We start from the raw sequence: 20,442 nt of genomic DNA, 5'->3' as shown, positions 1-20,442 counted from the left end.
GAAGAAATGTTCAATGGAAAGGGCGCAGGATTTTCTAGCATTACTATAAGAAAACAATGAAAAATAAACATGAAAACGTTTTTTCAAATGAAAGGAAGGAGTAGCATTGAAACTTAAAACGAACAGAGATTATTACGCATATGAGGGGTTCTAAAAATACTTCAGCATAAAGAGCGAGGTATTTAGGAGGAGATAAATACCTCGCTCTTTATGCTAAAGAATTTTTAGTAATTTCAACTATTTATTCTACGGCCTTTCTGATTCAGGGGTCATTCTTAAAGAATTGGGACAAAACTTACGATTTAGTATAAAGAACGAGGTATTAACGAGGGTAGAAACCCCCTCATATACATAATAAAAATATAAGATTATTAAAGTTTTTTACGTAAGTTAATTCTTAAGTTACGCATATTTTTTACTAATAAAAACGTTCGTTAAAAATTAAAAGTTCTAGTTGCCTTTTTAAGTAACCGAAAAATTGGAGGGCAACTAGGCCTCCTTCTCCACCCCTTATTTCTCAAAATCGTCTGATCAAAACTAAGAGAAAGCCATTTAGCCCAAAAAAGAATTAATATACAAATTTAATTTTAATAATTTATGTGCGGAGAACCAAAACCAAACATGCATTAGTTCAAAAACGTTCAGAAGTTAAATAAAAAAAAACTAATTTTTTTAGCTGAAAGTTAGGAGCTACATTAAAACTTAAAACGAACAGAAATTACTCCGTATATGAAATGGATTGTCCCCTCCGCAATCCCTCGCTCTTTACGCTAAAGTTTGACTCTGCCACAATTCTACTTTTCAAAACAATTAAAAGCTTTAGCGTAAAGAGCGAGGGATTGCGGAGGGGACAACTTATTTCATATACGGAGTAATTTCTGTTCGTTTTAAGTTTTAATGTCACTCCTTACTTTCAGCTAACAAAATTAGTTTTTTTAATTTAATTAAATTAAAGATCCGCTCGAGTTAGCAAAGAATAAGTACCATATCCATGTAGAAAAAAGCTAAAAATTTTCAGGTGACAGAAATCTGTTTTTTTTTTTTTTTTTTTTTTTTTTTTTTTTTTTTTTTTTTTTTTTTTTTTTTTTTTTTTTTTTTTAATAAAATTGAAATTCAAATGAATTAGTTTTCACTTATTTGTCTCTGAATTAATTCTGTTGAATTGCTATTTTGAGCTTGTTACTTTATTTTGATATGATTGGGATTGATTTTTATATGTATTAATTACTCTTCATTTTTGTACTTATGAGATACATAAAAGAATAATATAATAAGCTGGGTAGATTTTATTGCTGCTGAGCAGATTAGGGGTTGAACTGAGTATCGTTGGTGTCTGAAGTCTGAGCATCCTCACGCTTAAAAATCGTATATGCCATTTCCTTATTTAGGAAATGATAGCCAAGTACCACTTGTTGTGTTTTTCTCAAAGGGCGTGATAGTGACACTGTTATGGTCCATTTTAAGCTTTGTCTGATTTTTATTAGGAGGATATTTTGTCTGCAGGGTTGGTACTCCTGTTAGCGACTAATTTGACACAAAATTATTTAGATTAAATCTGTGTTGCTGTATTATATTGTCTTGATGAAGATCAAAGATCGTATCCACCTTTTAAAGTTCTGTCAAAAGAAGGGCAAATAAATGGCCGAATGAGATAAAAAAAGATCTTCCGGCGGATTCGCTGTAAATCTCTTGCAAAATAGTTTTTGATCCGTCGAAGAATGAAGAAATTATCAGAATCGTCCTTTTGAGCTATGTCATGGCTATGACTAGTGTCATAAAATAATTTTATATGTAATTTCGAATGAACAATGTTGGATGCATAGCTGTGGTACGAGAAGTTTAGTCAATAGCCTTGTGATTTAATGTGTATATAAGTACAGATATAGTCAATATCGACCAGCTTGAACTCATTGATTGTTTTATTTAGCATATGTCCAGGCTTATGTTAAGATTAGAATAAATTTTTGTGGCACTTGGTATTAACCAAGTGACATAGCGCGACCGCAAATTCTGTAGGTCTCTCTGTCCCGGTTTTGCTACTTTAGGCACTTCCAGGTAAGCTAGGACGATGAAATTTGGCAGGCGTATCAGGAACTAGACCAGATTAAATTAGAAACTGTCATTTAACTGATTCGACCATCTGGGGGGGAGGATTGGGGGGACGGTTAAATCGAAAAAATTAGAAAAAAGAAGGTATTTTTAACTTACGAACGGGTGATCGAATCTGAATAAAATTTGATGTTGGGAAGGATATCGTGTCTCATAGCTCTTATTTTAAATCCCGACCGTATCCGGTGACTTTGGGGGGAGTTAGGGGGGGGGGCAAAATCATAGAAGACGCTTAGAGGCGAAGGATCGGGATGAAAATTGGTGGGAAAAATAATAACAAGTCCTAGATACGTGATTTACATAACCGGAATGGATGTGCTCTCTTTGGGGGAGTTTGGGGGAGGGTTAATTCTGAAAAATTAGAAAAATGAGGTATTTTTAACTTACGAAGGAGTAACCAGATATTAATGAAATTTTATGTTTAGAAGGAAATCTTGTCTCAGAGCTCTTATTTTAAATCCCGACTGGATCCGATGAAATTGGGGGGATTTGGGAAGGGGGAACCTAAAATTTTGGAAGCCGCTTAGAGTGGAGAGATCGGGATGAAACTTTGTGGGAAAAATAAGCCCAAGTCCTAGATAAGTGATTGACATAACCGAACGGATCCGTTCTCTTTGGGGGAGTTGGGGGAAGGGTTAATTCTAAAACATAAAAAATGAGGTATTTTTAACTTACGAAGAAATGATCGGGTCTTTATGAAATTTTATATTTAGACGGACCTCATAACTCAGATCTCTTATTTTAAATCTCGACCGTATCCAGTGTCATTGGGGGGGGGACCGGAAATCTTGGAAAACGCTGAGAGTGGAGAGATCAGGATGAAACTTGGTGGGAAGAATAAGCACAAGTCAAGATAAGTGACTGACACATAACCGAACCATGTCCCCTTTCTTTGGTGGAGTTGGGGGGGGGGAGTAAATCAGAAAAATTAGAAAAATGAGGTATTTTTGACTTACCAATGGGTGATCAGATGTTAATGAAATGTGATATTTAGAAGGATCTTGTGCTTTAGGACTCTCATTTTAAATCCCGACCAGATCCAGTGACATTGGAGGGATTTGGAGGGGGAAACTGGAAATCTTGGAAACCAAAAATCTTGGAAAATGCTTAGAATGGAAAGATCGGGATGAAACTTGATGGGAAGAATAAGCACAAGCTATAGACACGTTATTGAAATAATTGGAACGGATACTTTCTCTATGGGGGAGCTGCGGGTTGTTAATTTGAAAAATTAGAAAAATTGACGTATTTTTAACTTAAGAACGGGTGACCGGATCTTAATGAAATTTGATATTTAGAAGGAACTCCTGTCTTAGAGCTCTTATTTCAAATACCGACCAGATCTGTTGAGATTGGGGGAAATTGGAGGGGAAACCAGAAATCTTGGAAAACGCTTTTAAATGTCGTAGATTCGTGATTGACGTAACCGGACTGGATCCACTCTCTTTGGGGGAGTTACGGGTATGGGATTCAGTGCTTTGACGAGTTTGGTGCTCCTGGACGTGCTAGGACGATGAAAATTGGTAGGTGTGTCAGGGAGCTGTACAAATTGACTTGATAAAGTCGTTTTTCCTGATTCGACCATCTGGGGGGGCTGAAGGAGTCTTGAAATTCATCTAAAGCTCATGCCATATGAGCTCTTGGCTCTTCCGAGCTCGTCACAAGTGCCATATGAGCTCTTAGCTCTTGTTCTTAATTTTGAAATTATCCGGTTCAAATCTAGGCTATATTAAAATATAAATGTTGGGGTAATAATAGATATTAAGGTAATAGAATTGTAGTTCATTAAAAATTACCGTGATTCCAGATAGGGTCAACGATTTAACCTTTCCCGGGCTAGATTGAATAGAACTAATTTTGTTTAAGTCTTCTTTTTTTTATTGTCTTGCTGCTAGGTGAAGTCAGTTATTGCACTTTTTATATTTGTATCCAATATATTCGTAGCAACAAAATTTTCAAAAAGATTGTTAAAGAACTAGCCTATTTTAAACAATATTGCACTGTTTATGGTTGTTTCAATATACTTATTTGTTTATACCAATAAGTTTTGAGATAGATTGTTAAAGAACTAGACTACTCCAAAAATTGGTTTAAAATATGTTAACATACGAAAAGTGTATGAGTTTTGTGTTTATAATTGTGCTTTGGCATAATTGTAAATATTTATTTTATCCTTCTTCTTCCAAATGAGGCCATTTTACTCTAATGCTCCACTTTTACGGTTCACACCATTTCACCAATAATTAATAATAGGTAGCACCAATAGTCATTATACTGGCATGTTAATAAATTGAAAAGGAGTAGTCAATCCGGACTAATTCCCGGTAAAGATAGGAATGGGGCCGCAATCAGTGGTAAGGAAAAAGTTAAAGAAATATGGGCGGAACATTTTGAGAATGTGCTAAACCGAGATACAGTTGCAGGAAAAGATATAGACAAAAATGAAAAAGTTTGTGATACCTTGGATGTGAAGGAAGATTTGTTTTGTGAGGAAGAATTAGCAACAGTACTAAAGGGATTAAAAAATAATAAGGCTCCAAGTGCTGATAGTGCGATAAGTGAGTTTCTTAAATAGGGTGGCTCTGAGGTTAGGAATAAGCTACTGAAGATTGTGAATGGGATTTTTGAAAAGGGGGAAGTACCTATTGATGTTAGGAAAACCTTAAATAAACCACTGAATGAGAAAGATGACAAAAGTGAGTGTCGTAATTATCGAGGCATTAGTCTGTTATCTGTAGGTAGCAAATTACTTAGTAATATGTTATTTTTCAGACCTAGAGATGCTGTAGACAAAGTTTTAAGGGAAGAACAGTGCGGTTTTAGAAAAGGTAGAGGGTGTGTCGACCAGGTTTTCACTCTGAGGTTAATAATTGAGAAGTCTCTTCGTTGTCAAACACCTTTGGTCCTTAGTTTTATCGATTATGACCAAGCTTTCGATTCAGTTGATAGAAGAACGTTAGCAAAGGTCTTATCCTTATATGGTATACCAGAAAAATACATTAAAGTGATTTGTGCTATGTACGAGAATAATACTGCTGCGGTTAAGGTAGAAAATGAGGTTAGCAACTGGTTTTGTATTAAATCAGGAGTTAAGCAGGGTTGTGTTCTATCCCCCTTTAAATGGATCATTTTGATGGACTTCGTCTTAAGGAGCTCAGGAAAGGCAATTGGAGACTCTGGATTCAAATGGGGAGGAAAAACGCTCCTGGACTTACACTATGCTGATGATTTAAGCATATTAAATGAAAGTGTGAACAAAATAAATGAATTTTTAGAGGTTTTGCGAGTTCAGGGTGCTAGAATAGGCTTGAAAATTTAATGTTAAGAAGACTATGTCACCAAGGCTAGGAATAAGTGAAGATGAAAAGGTGACGTTGGGTAACCAAAAGATTGATTAGGTTGGGAGCTTCACTTACCTTGGTAGTATTATTAGTAAAGACAGTGGGAGCAGTGAAGATGTTAAAAGTGAAATAGCTAAGGATCAGGGTGTTTTTTCACAGTTAAAAAAAAGTTTAGAAGAATAGAAAGATAAGCATGCAAACCAAAGTTAGAATATTGGAAGCTACAGTGATGGCAGTGGTCAAATATGGCTCTGAAGCATGGGTGCTCCGAAAAGTAGATGATAATTTACTATATGTTTTCCAGAGAAATTGTCTACGGATCGTTCTGGGTACCCGGCCGACTGACCGTATTTCAAACAGTATGTTGCACAAAAAAAAGTGGATCAATCCTGCTTTCTAGGGCTATAATGAAAGGAAAGTTGAGATGGCTAGGCCACGTTCTGTGGATGAAGGATGACAGATTGCCAAAGATTGTCCTTTTTGGCCAACCTTCTGGGGCTACACGGAAAGCAGGTCGCCCTCGTCTGGGCTAGAAGGGTGTCATAATCAAAGACTTAAAGGAAATGGGAACTTCCTGGGAGGGTGTAAAGAGGGGGGCTTTAAATAGATTAGGTTGGAGGAAGAGCGTGCGGAGCTGTGTTGTCCTCAGGCGGCTTGGTGCTGCAGTGAGTTATTATTATTATTATCAGTAGTAGTAGTAGTAGTAGTATAGTCATTATCTTTTCGGTATAAGTATCCTGTAGCTCGAAGATTTCCAATTTATTTGTTCTCGCCAAACAAGAGGCAATGACGACGTTTGTTTTTTTCGTATCTTAAATAAAGATTTGCTGGTCCAAAATGTTGTGTAATATTTTTTATAACTCCTCATTTGACGCCTTAATTACTTGGCTTTTATGCTAACAATTGATAAACACATAATAAGTTGATCGAAATTGACTAAGAATTATTTTGCTTCCTTTCTTGTAGGTGATCACATCCCATGCTACTAAGATCCCAGTTACAGCTGGTTTGAACGCCACTTTGACAAGCCATTTGCCTGTGAATTGCATTTACCAACTGCTGAAAAGTCGGTCTTTTACCAAACACCGTGTGTCGATTAAACCCTGGATTTACAAGCAAGAATTTTTTTCTCTTCTTCTTTATTTTCTTCTTTTTTTCTTTCATTGACTGTACTTTACTATTATTTCTTGTTCTCTTTTCATGACTACTAAAAAAAATTATTTAAGCTACTTCTATCCTGCGTAGGATCAAATCGCCTTCCATATGTTTTCCTTCTATAAACCCGGTGCTCTTATTCTAGGTGCTATTATTGTTTAAGTTCAAAAAACTTTTAATACAAGTTCATTGATGAATCGAATGCAGTTAATTCGTAAATTAATTTACTGTACTAAAATACTTACAAAATAATTACGATACAAAGAATAAACACCACAGAAGCTAGCTTGTAAGAGATGAATTTAGATACAACAAAAACACCAAGGGAGAGAGGAAAAAGATTAAAATATATTGGAGAATGCAAGAAAAGAGTTGGAAATTGATAAACAGGAGAACAGGAGAAAATACTTAAAAACACAAAAAAATAAAAGGGAAGAAAACTAGAAGATCGTGATGATAGTCTCAATAAATATGTAAAATAAACATCGAAAGAAAAATGTATCTTGATATTGCCTGGGATGAGGTTCTAAAGGAAAATAAAACATACCCCATGGCAAAATTTAGAGCCATGGAGGATGTACCTTGGAGGCACTTAAAAAGGGCATGATGAATGTCTTAGTTGCTACTTTTCATTACGATAAGAAACAGTATAGTGAAACTGAATAATGGTGAGTGAAGTGTTCTCAAAGCGCTTGTCTTTCTGTGCACCCTTTATGCGTTACTATACTATTCATCTGATTGCCAAGAAAGACACTACTGCGAAGGTTTTAAGCATAAGGGGGGACTGGCCACGGAGAACCTACTGCGAAGGAATTCTCCTCTGAGGGCAAGTCTTCCACAAGGGAGAATTTACCTTGAATTTCTATTCTTTCAAACTATCAGCAAAGGACGAGGGGTAGGCTAGTACAAATTAAATTGAATTTTATATCAAAAGCCAAAAGTTGCACAACCAGGAAGGAAACGGAAAAAAGTGAAAAATGAAAGAAATTAGTGTAGGAGAAGAACAAGGAGTTTGCTCCGTTACGGCAAACCCCAATGCCGTGAAACAAAAATAATAAAATAAAGTTATCCTGTCATCGAAGACTAAAAACAATATTCTTTTGAGTTTTTTTTTAATTTATTTAGAAGAGTTTCGCTTTATAGATTTTTAAATCTACTATTTAATTAAGTTCATTTGCTGTGTTTGTTTGTTTTATCTCCCTGTTTGATGATTCACTGAAAGGACTGTATATGCTCCAAAAGAAGGTGGAGAAATGCCTTAGCCAAGAGTAGTGACAATTATATTCGTATCACCAACATACTTCCTTAGAGACTGAATATCATAATGTCAAAGTGATTATTGAGTATAATATTCCTTAAGTTGACGAAGGCTTTTAAGAAATACAAGCAGTCTTTTTGTTCTGTAAGGTAATCAGTCGGGTAGGCTTATCTTGTAAATATCAACCGTAGGATAGAGACCAGGAAGGCCAAAATGTGATTGCCTGATACAATTTCGAACATGTTAGAGAGGAAGAAGCAGAAGTTTATTACTTTCATCCTAAGGAAAACAAAATACATTTTTTACCCTAACGACAAGATCAAAGATAACAAAGTGTAGGAAAGTTTGGTTGTAGTGTTAGAAAATATGACGTCTTTAACTCTATGCAGGCTGCCCTAAAAATGTAGAACGTAGTTGATTTTTTATAGAAAGAACGAAGGAATTTCCTTGGAAAATATGCCTCATTGACTTGATGAATAATGGCATTACAAAGTAAGAAATAAATCCTTGAAGGAAAGTTGGGCGTGTGACGTGGGTGCTAAAAATTAGTTACGTTCGTACTTTTATAGTTTTGAGAGTATAGAAGTCGTTTATTGTTAAGGGGTAGGATGTCTGTGGTATTTACCTTACATATATATAATTTAGTGTGCTCATCTGAAATACAATCAAAAGCAAAAACGAACTCCGTTTTAAGAAATTTTGGGTAAACTGAGAATTGACTCATAATAAGCACCAAATTATTGTGAAAAGTTTACTCTTACACCTTCTTGCAAAAGGAGGTCCTCCACAAGACCTTTGATGAGCACACGCGCAATATCATTCTGTAATAAACATAAACTGAACTAGATCTACGTTGCATGGGCAACGTGAGGTGTTGCGGCAACCTTTGCTCGGATTCGCCGAGTAAAGTTTTGCGAGAGCAACGCTTTGGTTTTGTTTCCTCACTTCGATTAAACGGTGAAGTTGTTAATCTATAAGGATCTTAAAATAAACAATATGTGCACCAACTCGCAAAAGTAGCAAACTCATCATTGCAACTAGCAAAATCTGCAAACCCCTCATCGCTGAAGATGATTGTAGGCTAACAGCCGCTTATTACTTACAAGTCCAATGCATGCCTTATCACTGGAACCAAATTGGTCTTACCATCAAATACACCGGAAACAAATAATAGATACACCAACTAGCAAAAGTTGCGAACCCCTCATTGCCATAGATGATTATGAGCTAAACAGCCGATTGTTGCTTAAAACTCCCCTATATGTCTCACAATTGGTATCGTTCTATTTTTGGTTTCAGTGTGTACCTTACTACTGTAGTTGTCAACCCCTTTAAACTTTCAAACTGGTATATCTCATGAAGAAATTTTTCGACCAAAATGGATGACCTATATTTTAATCAGCACATCAAGAGCTATCGACTGCCGTCGAAAAAAAAAATCTATCTGTCTTAGTTGAAAAGTTGAATTTTTTGCCGTAGGCCAAGTTTCTAACGTCATCATTTAGAAAATAGCGAAGGATAAACTCTTATTTCTTTAACAATAAGAGGATTTTAAAGTTTAAGAGGCATATCTGATATCATTTCTGTATCGTTCTATTTTTGGTTTCAGTGTGTATCTTACTACTGAAGTTGTCAATCCCTTTAAACATTCAAACTGGTATATCTCATGAAGGAATTTTCTACCAAAAAATGGATGGCATATACTTTGATGAGCTTATCAAGAGCTATCGACTGCCGTCGAAAAAAAATATAAATCTGTCTCAGTTTAAAAGTTGACATTTTGCCATAGGCCAAGTTTCTAACGTCGTAACTTAGAAAGGAGCAAACGAAAAATTCTAATTTCTTTAGCAGACAGAGAACTTTTAAAGTTTAAGATGTACATCTGACAATATTTTTTACCGCAATCCCAAGTGCAAAAAACCGAATGCTGAAACTTAGCTGAAATTACGAACAGAAATGGGTAGAAACACAAGCAAAAACCATTCTTTTTGGCCCCAGGCAAGAGGTTCGCAAAGCTTTCTAAAATACAAAGTCATATTCATCAATCCGGCCTAAGGTCCATACTTTCTGTAAAAACCGCAAAGGTTAGACCCTTATGACTCTCTAGGAATAAGCTGAAATCGGGGTGCTAGGAAAAAAAAAAATAAAACACGACAAAACCAAAGTGTTGCTCTCGCAACACAATGAATCTTTAATCTTCTTATACAGTTGGGTCTCTACAAAACCTATGACGCAAATATCATGGAATTTTAGAGAGTTTTGCAAATTTTTATTTTCAAATTTTTCTTTGTTGTTGTTTTGTTACATACATAATACGGTAAGTTCCGATTACTAAATATTGTGAGTAGCGAAAGAGCTGAATTAATCATTTAGTTAGATACAACAAGAAATTAAACAATAAAACCCATCGTTAAAAATTGAAGAGCCAATAAATGAATGAGGAATTCAGGGGATTGTATTTAATTGTTTTTGATATTGGGACTGGTGGGAAAAAGTTGTATATCTTCTATTGACACAATGGATAGAGGTAAAAGAAGAATTGTGGAAGCGACTGATGGGGTACGCCAAGTCAGAGGAAGGATCAGCTGTATGTTAAAAACATTAGTTTGTTTGAGAATTTTGAATGCATATTTTAGCAAAAAGCTAATATATCTCAATTCTTTTAAAGGTCTTAGATCCGACTATTTGAGGTAATTATTGTTTGAAATTTTTCTTGGTTAAGGACGGTTCCTAATTGTCTTGTATTTTCAACTCTGTCCTACCGCTATTTACTGTACAACTCGGTGTTAATATAGTATTCTTGTTTCAGTGATAAAAATATTATCTTTGAAACATTTTCGTTTATGTAATGAGCTATGAACATGTAATGAACATTCACATGCAAGCAAAATTGCTCGATTTTTATTTTATTATTAATCCTTTGTTGTAGGCAAATTTTGAGTTGTCATATGCCATTGCATCCAACTGTACCGGCTTTAATTGAACAGTACATATCTTCAATGTTAACATTGGTGAACAAGCCTGGAGTGCCTCCGCTAGAAGTTGTAAACGAGCCATTGGATGAGAAAGAAATATCAGCTGTTTTAACTTCAGATAGAAGTTCAATTGCCCGAAAGGATGATATTACTCCACAGCTGCTTTTGCTTTATTATTTGCTGTATTATGAGGATTTGCGTCTTCAGAATGTGAAGGCCCATTTACAATTGGGTCTTAAAGTAAAGGCCTATAGTCGAGCTTTTGTTTTGGATTTACCTATTAAATATTTAGTTTTGGTAGCGGAGAAGAATCAACATCTTTACTCAGGTAACTGAACATATACAGTATATATATATATATATATATATATATATATATATATATATATATATATATATATATATATATATATATATATATATATATATACTAGCTGTTGGGGTGGCGCTTCGCCCCACCCCAACACCTAGTTGGTGGGGCGCTTCGCGCCCCCCCCCCCCGCGTGCGTAAGTCGTTACGCGCCATATTAGTTACGCACCATTGTAGTTGTGTCCCTGTGTCCCACCTGTGAATAGAGATATATATATATATATATATATATATATATATATATATATATATATATATATATATATATATATATATATATATATATATATATATATATATATATATATATATATATATATATATATATATATATATATATATATATATATATATATATATATATATATATATATATATATATATATATATATATATATATATATATATATATATATATATATATATATATATATATATATATATATATATATATATATATATATATATATATATATATATATATATATATATATATATATATATATATATATATATATATATATATATATATATATATATATATATATATATATATATGTTTTTAAATACGTAAAACATGCGAATATACAACATTCTTCGCTGTCCCATTGTCTGTGCATATATATAGATTGTCAGGTTTACTGACTCTTGAACATGCAACATATAATTGTCCATGGGAAAAACAATCCGTATTCAGATCTATACCTCATTATCCTAATGATGCGTCCCTGTGTCCCGGTCGTCATTTATATTCCCTGTGTCCCGGTTGTCATTTGTGTCCCGGTGTCCCAGTTTGTAATTTCTCTTTGAGTGTCCCGGTCGTCATTTATATTCCCTGTGTCCCGGTGTCCCGGTCGTCATTTGTGTCCCGGTGTCCCGGTCTGTAATTTGTATTCGAACAATCCCTGTGTCCCGGTCGTCATTTATATATCCCGCCTGTGCCCCCGGTGTCCCCGTTGTAGTTGTGTCCCTGTGTCCCGGTCGTCATTTATATTCCCTGTGTCCCGGTCGTGATTTGTGTCCCGGTGTCCCACTCTGTAATTTCTCTTTGAGGTTCCCGGTCGTCATTTATATTCCCTGTGTCCCGGTCGTCATTTGTGTCCCGGTGTCCCGGTATGTAATTTCATCAGTTGACAAACATGACGTCAGTCGACAAACAACTTCATGACGCATACCGCTCAATCCTTATAATGACGTCAGTCGACACACAAACATGACGTCACTCGACACACACACAGACAACTTATTTTCATACTAGCTGTTGAGGTGGCGCTTCGCGCCACCCCAACACCTAGTTGGTGGGGGCGCTTCGCGCCCCCCCCCCCCCCACGCGCGTAAGTCGTTGGGGCATAAGTCGTGTCCCACCTGTGAACATAGATAGATATAAATATTTTTTTAACTACGTAAAACTTGCGAATATACAACATTCTTGGCTGTCCCATTGTCTGTGCATATAAATAGATTGTCAGGTTTACCGACTCTTGAACATGCAACATATAATTTTCCATGGGTAAAACAATCTGTATTCAGATCTATACCTTATTATTCTAATGATTGCCCTTGAGCTTTGTTGATGGTGATTGCTAATCGAACATTCCCTGTGTCCCCGTCGTCATTTATATATCCCCCTGTGCCCCCCGGCGTCCCCGTTGTTGTTGTTTCCCTGTGTCCCTGATTGCTAATCGAACATTCCTTGTGTCCCGGTCGCTTTCTCTTTGAGTGTCCCGGTCGTCATTTATATTCCCTATTGTGTCCCTGTGTCCCACCTGTAAATATAGATATATATATATATATATATATATATATATATATATATATATATATATATATATATATATATATATATATATATATATATATATATATATATATATATATATATATATATATATATATATATATATATATATATATATATATATATATATATATATATATATATTTAACTACGTAAAACTTGCGAATATACAACATTCCCGGTCGCTTTCTCTTTGAGTGTCCCGGTCGTCATTTATATTCCCTATTTTGTCCCTGTGTCCCACCTGTAAATATAGATATATATATATATATATATATATATATATATATATATATATATATATATATATATATATATATATATATATATATATATATATATATATATATATTTTTAACTACGTAAAACTTGCGAATATACAACATTCTTGGCTGTCCCATTGTCTGTGCATATAAATAGATTTTCAGGTTTACCGACTCTTGAACATGCAACCTGTAATTTTCCATGGGTAAAACAACCTGTATTCAGGTCTATACCTCATTATTCTAATGATTGCCCTTGAGCTTTGTTGATGGTGATTGCTAATCGAACATTCCCTGTGTCCCCTTCGTCATTTATATATCCCCCTGTGCCCCCCGGCGTCACCGTTGTTGTTGTTTCCCTGTGTCCCGGTCGTCATTTGTGTCTCGGTGTCCCAGTCTGTAATTTCTCTTTGAGTGTCGCGGTCGTCATTTATATTCCCTGTGACCCGGTGTCCCGGTCGTCATTTTTGTCCCGGTCGTCATTCGTGTTCCGGTGTCCCGGTTGCTAATCGAACATTCCTTGTGTCCCGGTCTCTTTCTCTTTGAGTGTCCCGGTCGTCATTTATATTCCCTATGAGTGTCGCGGTCGTCATTTATATTCCGTGTGTCCCGGTGTCCCGGTCGTCATTTGTGTTCCGGTGTCCCGGTCTGTAATTTCTCTTTGAGTGTCCTGGTCGTCATTTTTATTCCCTGTGTCCCGGTCGTCATTTGTGTCCCGGTGCTTTGTTGATGGTGATTGCTAATCGAACATTCCTCGTGTCCCGGTCGCTTTCTCTTTGAGTATCCCGGTCGTCATTTATATTCCCTATGTCCCGGTGTCCCGGTCGTCATTTGTGTCCCGATGTCCCGGTGTGTAATTTCGTCAATCAACAAACATGACGTCAGTCGACACACAAACATGACGTCACTCGACACACAGACAACTTATTTATCTATATATATAAAAATAAGTTGTCTGTGTGTGGATCTGTGGATCAGGTGACGTCATGTTTGTTCGCATATGACGTCTGAATTATTTCACACTAATACAAAAGAAGAAAAAAACTAAAAAAGGTAAAAACTACAAAAAAAAACTAAAAAGAAAAAAAAACTAAAAAAGCTAAAAAACTAAAAAAACTAAAAAAAGGTAAAAATCTAATAACTAAAAAAAAACTGAAAAAAATAAAAAAAGGCAAAAACTACAAAAAAAATAAAAACTAATAAAAAAACTAAAAAAGCTAAAAAACTAAAAAAACTAAAAAAAACTAAAAAAAGGTAAAAAACTAAAAAAAACTAAAAACTAAAAAAGAAAAAAAACTAAAAAAAGGAAAAAACTGAAAAATAAAAGAGAAAAAGAAAACTAAAAAAATATGAATAAATATATATAAAAATAAGTTGTTTGTGGGTTATATCTGTCTGTCTGTCTGTCGAGTGACGTCGTGTTTGTCCGCATATGACGTCTGAATTATTTCACACTAATACAAAAGAAGAAAAAAAACTAAAAAAGGTAAAAACTACAAAAAAAACTAAAAAGAAAAAAAACTAAAAAAGCTAAAAAACTAAAAAAAAACTAAAAAAAGGTAAAAAACTAAAAACTAATAAAAACTGAAAAAACTAAAAAAAGGCAAAAACTAAAAAAAAACTAAAAACTAATAAAAAAACTAAAAAAGCTAAAAAACTAAAAAAACTAAAAAAAGGTAAAAAACAAAAAAAACTAAAAACTAAAAAAGAAAAAACTAAAAAAAAGGAAAAAACTGAAAAATAAGAGAAAAAGAAAACTAAAAAAATATTAATAAATATAAAAAATATAAATATAATATAAATTAGCAATCAACAAAGCACCGAGACACAAATGATGACCGGGACACAGGGAGTATAAATGACGACCAGGACATAAGTAAAAAAAAAAACTAAAAAAACTAAAAAAATGGTAAAAACTACAAAAAAACTAAAAACTAATAAAAAAACTAAAAAATCTAAAAATCTAAATAAACTAAAAAAGAAAAAAAGAAAAAAGGAAAAAAATAAAGGAGAAAAACAAAACTAAAAAACAAATGTATATACAGACCGGGACACCGGGATACAAATGACGACCGGGACACAGGGAATATAAATGACGACCGGGACACAGGGACACAACTACAATGGGGACGCCGGGGGGCACAGGGGGATATAAATGACGACCGGGACACCGGGACACAAGGAATATAAATGACGCCCGGGACACTCAAAGAGAAATCGCCGGGGTGCACAGGGGGATATATAAATGACGATGGCGACTCAGGGAATGGTCGATTAGCAATCACCATCAACAAAGCTCAAGGGCAATCATTAGAATCATGAGGTGTAGATCTGAATACGGATTGTTTTCCCATGGACAATTTTATGTTGCATGTTCAAGAGTTGGTAAACCTAACAATCTATTTATATGCACAGACAATGGGACAGCAAAGAATGTTGTATATTCGCAAGTTTTACGTAGTTAAAAACATATATATATATATATATATATATATATATATATATATATATATATATATATATATATATATATATATATATATATATATATATATATATATATATATATATATATATATATATATATATATATATATATATTCACAGGTGGGACATAGGGACACAACTACAATGGCGCGTAACTAATATGGCGCGTAACGACTTACGCGCGCGGGGGGGCTTGGGGGGGGCGCGAAGCGCCCCCACCAACTAGGTGTTGGGGTGCTAGTATATATATATATATAGATGCTAGTATATATATAGATGTCCCGATGTCCCGGTCGTCATTTGTGTCCCGATGTCCCGGTGTGTAATTTCGTCAATCAACAAACATGACGTCAGTCGACACACAAACATGACGTTACTCGACACACACACACAGACAACTTATTTATATATATATAGATATATTTATATATATATATATATATATATATATATATATATATATATATATATATATATATATATATATATATGTGTGTGTGTGTTAAAACGGTTGTTTCACTGGTTATAAGTTCCATGGTTAAGTTTGTTTGGTATTTCAAAGAATTTAATATTTGAAGAGTCTAATTAATCAAGGCCGTTTTTTTTTATTTTTTAGTAATGTGCACTGCTACTACTAGCGACCTTTTGTTGCATGAAGCCGCCAAAGGTTAACGCAGCTGCCCATGCATGTTTTGCATCCTAATCTGTTGGAAGCTTCACTCTTTATTCCTTCCCATAAAGTTTTTATTTTCTTTCAATACTTTTTGATGGCCTCTTCCCACCATATTCTGGAACAAATGAAACCAAACGTCTTCTGAAACCATATTCATTTGCTTTCTGATGAATGACCAAAAACCACGATTTCTGGTGACATATTATCCTAGGTCCCTAGGTGATCCGGGTAGATACATAGTAAAAATTTATTTTATCTGGATAGATTTGCTGGGTAAGGTTGATTTTCAAGACAATTTTTTTTATGATAGATTAGTGAAGAGTTTAGCGAAAACCGTACACAGATTCAGATTAGTAATTACATCCTTGAGTCTGAAAAATTATAAAATTGCATTTCCACTTCTGCTTTAAAAAAGTACAATTATATTATGAATATAACTTGAACAATCGCCAAGGTAATTCTACAGGTCAGGTGAGTAAGCTAGGGAAGGCTTTTGGGTCTAACCCTTGTCCCATCCACAATGTCGTGGTTTTGTGGTTTTTTCTATTATATCTGATATGTTTCCGTCATATATAAAATTCTATTTTTTGGTATTATTTTTGTCAACACTTGGTTTATATTAGCAAATAATTGCCAATTTGAAAAAAGTAACGACAAAATCAGCAAAAAAATTTACGTGCCCTAGGGCTATGTCCAGCTAACAGGAGGGGGGAGGCTGGGATATTTGTTGACCTGAAGCTAAGTTACTTTGAAAATCCAACAAATATAAATTGTTTAAATGCATTGAACTAAGAGTTATGCTATGGTTCTAAGATTTTCGTTCGATCTAAGGATGCCCTGAAGGAGGGGGGAAGGGGGGAGGATTTTGGCCTTGGCCTCTCAGGGCTAGAGGGCCCTAAATATGAATATATATATATATATATATATATATATATATATATATATATATATATATATATATATATATATATATATATACTTTTCAACTCAGCTGGCTCTTGTTGGCAGCCTTTATTTCCCTTGGCATGATACTCGGCCCTTTGGCTATCGTGATTTAAATATGTTTTAGAAGCCCATTTCAGAAAATACTTATAATTAGGAAGAACTTTTTTTTCTTTTTTTAAAGTCTTACCTGTGGCTTGAATCACAACTGAACTTTTTTGCAGTATTTTTATGGGTTTTAATATGTCTAGACAATATTTGCTTTTCTATGAAAAAACATCTATCTGGATAAGGCTTGAACAGATTTAATGCCCTTTCGCCTTGTCCTTCACTTCTATTATTTAGAAGTTTTAATTAATATTTTTGGTATTTTGGTTGGTGTATTAAAAAATTTCAACGGGAGTTGCAACTGAAAAAAAAAACAAATTCTTCTCTATTTTTTGTGTATTAGGAGCAATTTATTGCCTTGCAAACCAATGTCAGTCAGTTTATGTCTTCTTAGGTTTATTTCCAACTCTGCTGCGGTTGTTAACGTCCCAGTTCCCACAGCTTTGTATTGTTGAAGATTGGCTGAGTAACTCTTCAAATCTCTTTTTGGAAATTCCTACCGTATCTACTGGATGCAACGGAGCCAACATTAGAAAAGGTTAGTAACTTTAAAAATCATATAGTCGGTTTCTTCATTTCGGTGGCTGGGAATTAACGTTAGTAAAACACTAAAATCCTTACGGACTCTCGCTGTTGCTGATTGCAAGAAGAAAATCCAATTAAGTTACTCTAAAATTGTTGCTAACAGAGGTAGATACAATAGAAAGTCTCTTGCTAAATTATATTCGGTTTTGTTTCTTTCTAGTATTTACCCTATTTTTCATAAAAAAAGATATCGGTTCAATTCGTTCTTATTATTTCCGGTTTTCCCGCTTTCTATTGTATCTGCCTCCATGGTATAGGAATAGGAGCCTCATATCTGTTTAGTTTCCCGGATATTGGGTCGAAGCTCACGGAGCTTGCTGGCAAATACCAGTCTACTTATAAGTATCTGCCCGCCCACAGAGGCCTTACTCGTTTGCTTTAGTTTCTTGTTTTTTCAGTTCTGTGTAGTGTTTGTTTTGTTTCTTTTATTGATGCTCCGCTTTGATTTTTTGTAGCTGGTCAAAAATAAATTATTATTATTATTATATGAATTTGTGCTAAACTGATTCTTAGCTTAAAATTGTCTGGTATATTTAAACGTTATATTCTTAATTCAACAAAAATTATATATGGGTATATATATGTTTTTCTCGAAAACGGCACAGTATTTTTTTTTGGAAAATTGGTATAATAACACTGTCTGGTGTGAAAAACGATTTAGATAGGTCATCACTTCAAGAAAATTTGTTTCCCCCTCCCAGTGCCCTGAATATGTTTTTTCATAATTCGTCTAATTATTGAAATTAAAGATCCAACCGCTAGAAATGACTGTCAACCTCGAGATTCACAGTTGGTTTCGCATGAATACTTGCCACGTCATTAGTATTCTTAAACCTTAATTTTAGAAAAAAAATACATTTTTCACATAAATTACATCCCATACACGTTTCTTGCCATTCTGAAATCCTTTAGAAGTGTATAAATACCTGCTCAGTACAGTGCTTAGCTTGTTGAACTTAGTTCAAAGGTTGCGGGTTCGACTGTTACTAAAGTCGAATTTTTCAGTGGAGTATTTTTTTCTAATGTCGAATTTTCTAACATTTTTTGTATGGATGATGACACAAACACTTGCATTAGTTTTATAATAAATTTTTCTGAAGATGATCGTCTGTTCTAAATATTTAAAAAAAATACAATTTAATTTGATAGTTGATTTGTCGGTATAAGTATCCAAAAATGTTAGCAGAACAATTTAAAATGAAACTAAATTTCTTAAAAACTATCTTTCTTTTTACCGAGCGAAGCTTGTTCCCCTGGCAGTTGTTGTTGTTTGAAGTTGATGTGTAGCTTGTTAGCGCAACTATTTCATTGTTCCCAGAATATTCATTTTCCTCGCATTCTCTTCGAAAGAGCTGAAATGTGTAATGAATATCCAAGTCATAGGGGCGGAGTGAAACGCCAATCTTTCTGTATATGAGTTTTTTAGTGAATAAAAATTCCAATAGACTAATCCAAAGCTTGTGGGATTTCCTTATAAAGAATTTCTACTTTTAAAAAAAGTGAGTTTATTCATGAACATGTTTGATTTTTTCAACATACTAATAACACTAATAACAAGACGTACAACAATAACATGTATTAGTTCTAGTGAACTTCTCACGACCCTGAAAATTTCAAGAAATTAATTTCTTAAGACTCCACATGTGATTCAAAAGATTGACTTGTAGATATACGACAAAGACCTGTTCTTTTTTTCTTGTTATTGTTATTGTTATTAGAAGCGGGACTAAGTTTTATTTTACAATATTCATTGTTAATTGTCAATTGTTAATTTTTCCACTTTTTGTAAAAATATTGCGAGATATATTTTATTTATGATATAGTTTTCAAATCCTATATCCCTTTTAGCCTTTGGAACATTGCCTAATTCATCTGACAGATTAACTCGGATTCTCAAGCGGCTAGCCCAAGCTTCTGTTGATCAATTATGGACTCAGTCATCTGTACTTGTCGAAAATATTAAAAAGCTGCTAGACCCAGGTGTCCCTACAAGCGTACAAAGTAAGTTCACAGCTTTAAAAGGAGAAATGGTTATTATTTTGTGAGAGAGTATGGTCAATTTTTTCTACCGGTGTTCAACGGTTTATCCAGGATTTTTGTTGAGGGGAGGGGGGGAACAAAATCGTTTGTTACCAAACGCTTAAATAAGTTTGTTCAAATGTATTTTGTTACTTTTTTTTACTAGTCGGACAAAATGAGGGGATGGAGGTTCAAACCGAGTAATCCACTCCCTTCCTGGATAGGGCCTTGCCGGTGTTGCTGGGTGGGATGAGTTCAAGTCTCTTTGAATTAATTAAAGCAAAAAGAGAACTTGGGAGTATTGTATTTAAAAAATATCCACTCAACTACAGTAAAGACGTAAGAAGCAGGCTAGTTAG

At 34.4% G+C, this 20,442-nt stretch overlaps 1 protein-coding gene across 2 annotated transcripts in view; it reads left to right on the top strand.

Annotated features, from left to right (window-relative positions):
• Positions 1 to 20,442, top strand: part of LOC136031261 (integrator complex subunit 2-like) — a 96,922-nt gene that overhangs the window by 57,662 nt on the left and 18,818 nt on the right. For both annotated transcript variants that reach the window (XM_065710687.1, XM_065710685.1), the window contains exons 10-13: positions 6,417 to 6,565; positions 10,793 to 11,166; positions 17,874 to 18,017; positions 19,913 to 20,065. In XM_065710687.1, coding sequence (XP_065566759.1) covers positions 6,417 to 6,565; positions 10,793 to 11,166; positions 17,874 to 18,017; positions 19,913 to 20,065 — 820 coding nt within the window. The remainder of the gene's footprint in view (positions 1 to 6,416; positions 6,566 to 10,792; positions 11,167 to 17,873; positions 18,018 to 19,912; positions 20,066 to 20,442) is intronic.

This window comes from Artemia franciscana, chromosome 9 (assembly GCF_032884065.1).
Source record: "Artemia franciscana chromosome 9, ASM3288406v1, whole genome shotgun sequence".
Taxonomy (NCBI): domain Eukaryota; kingdom Metazoa; phylum Arthropoda; class Branchiopoda; order Anostraca; family Artemiidae; genus Artemia; species Artemia franciscana.
This window is presented reverse-complemented; position numbering and strand designations above follow the sequence as displayed.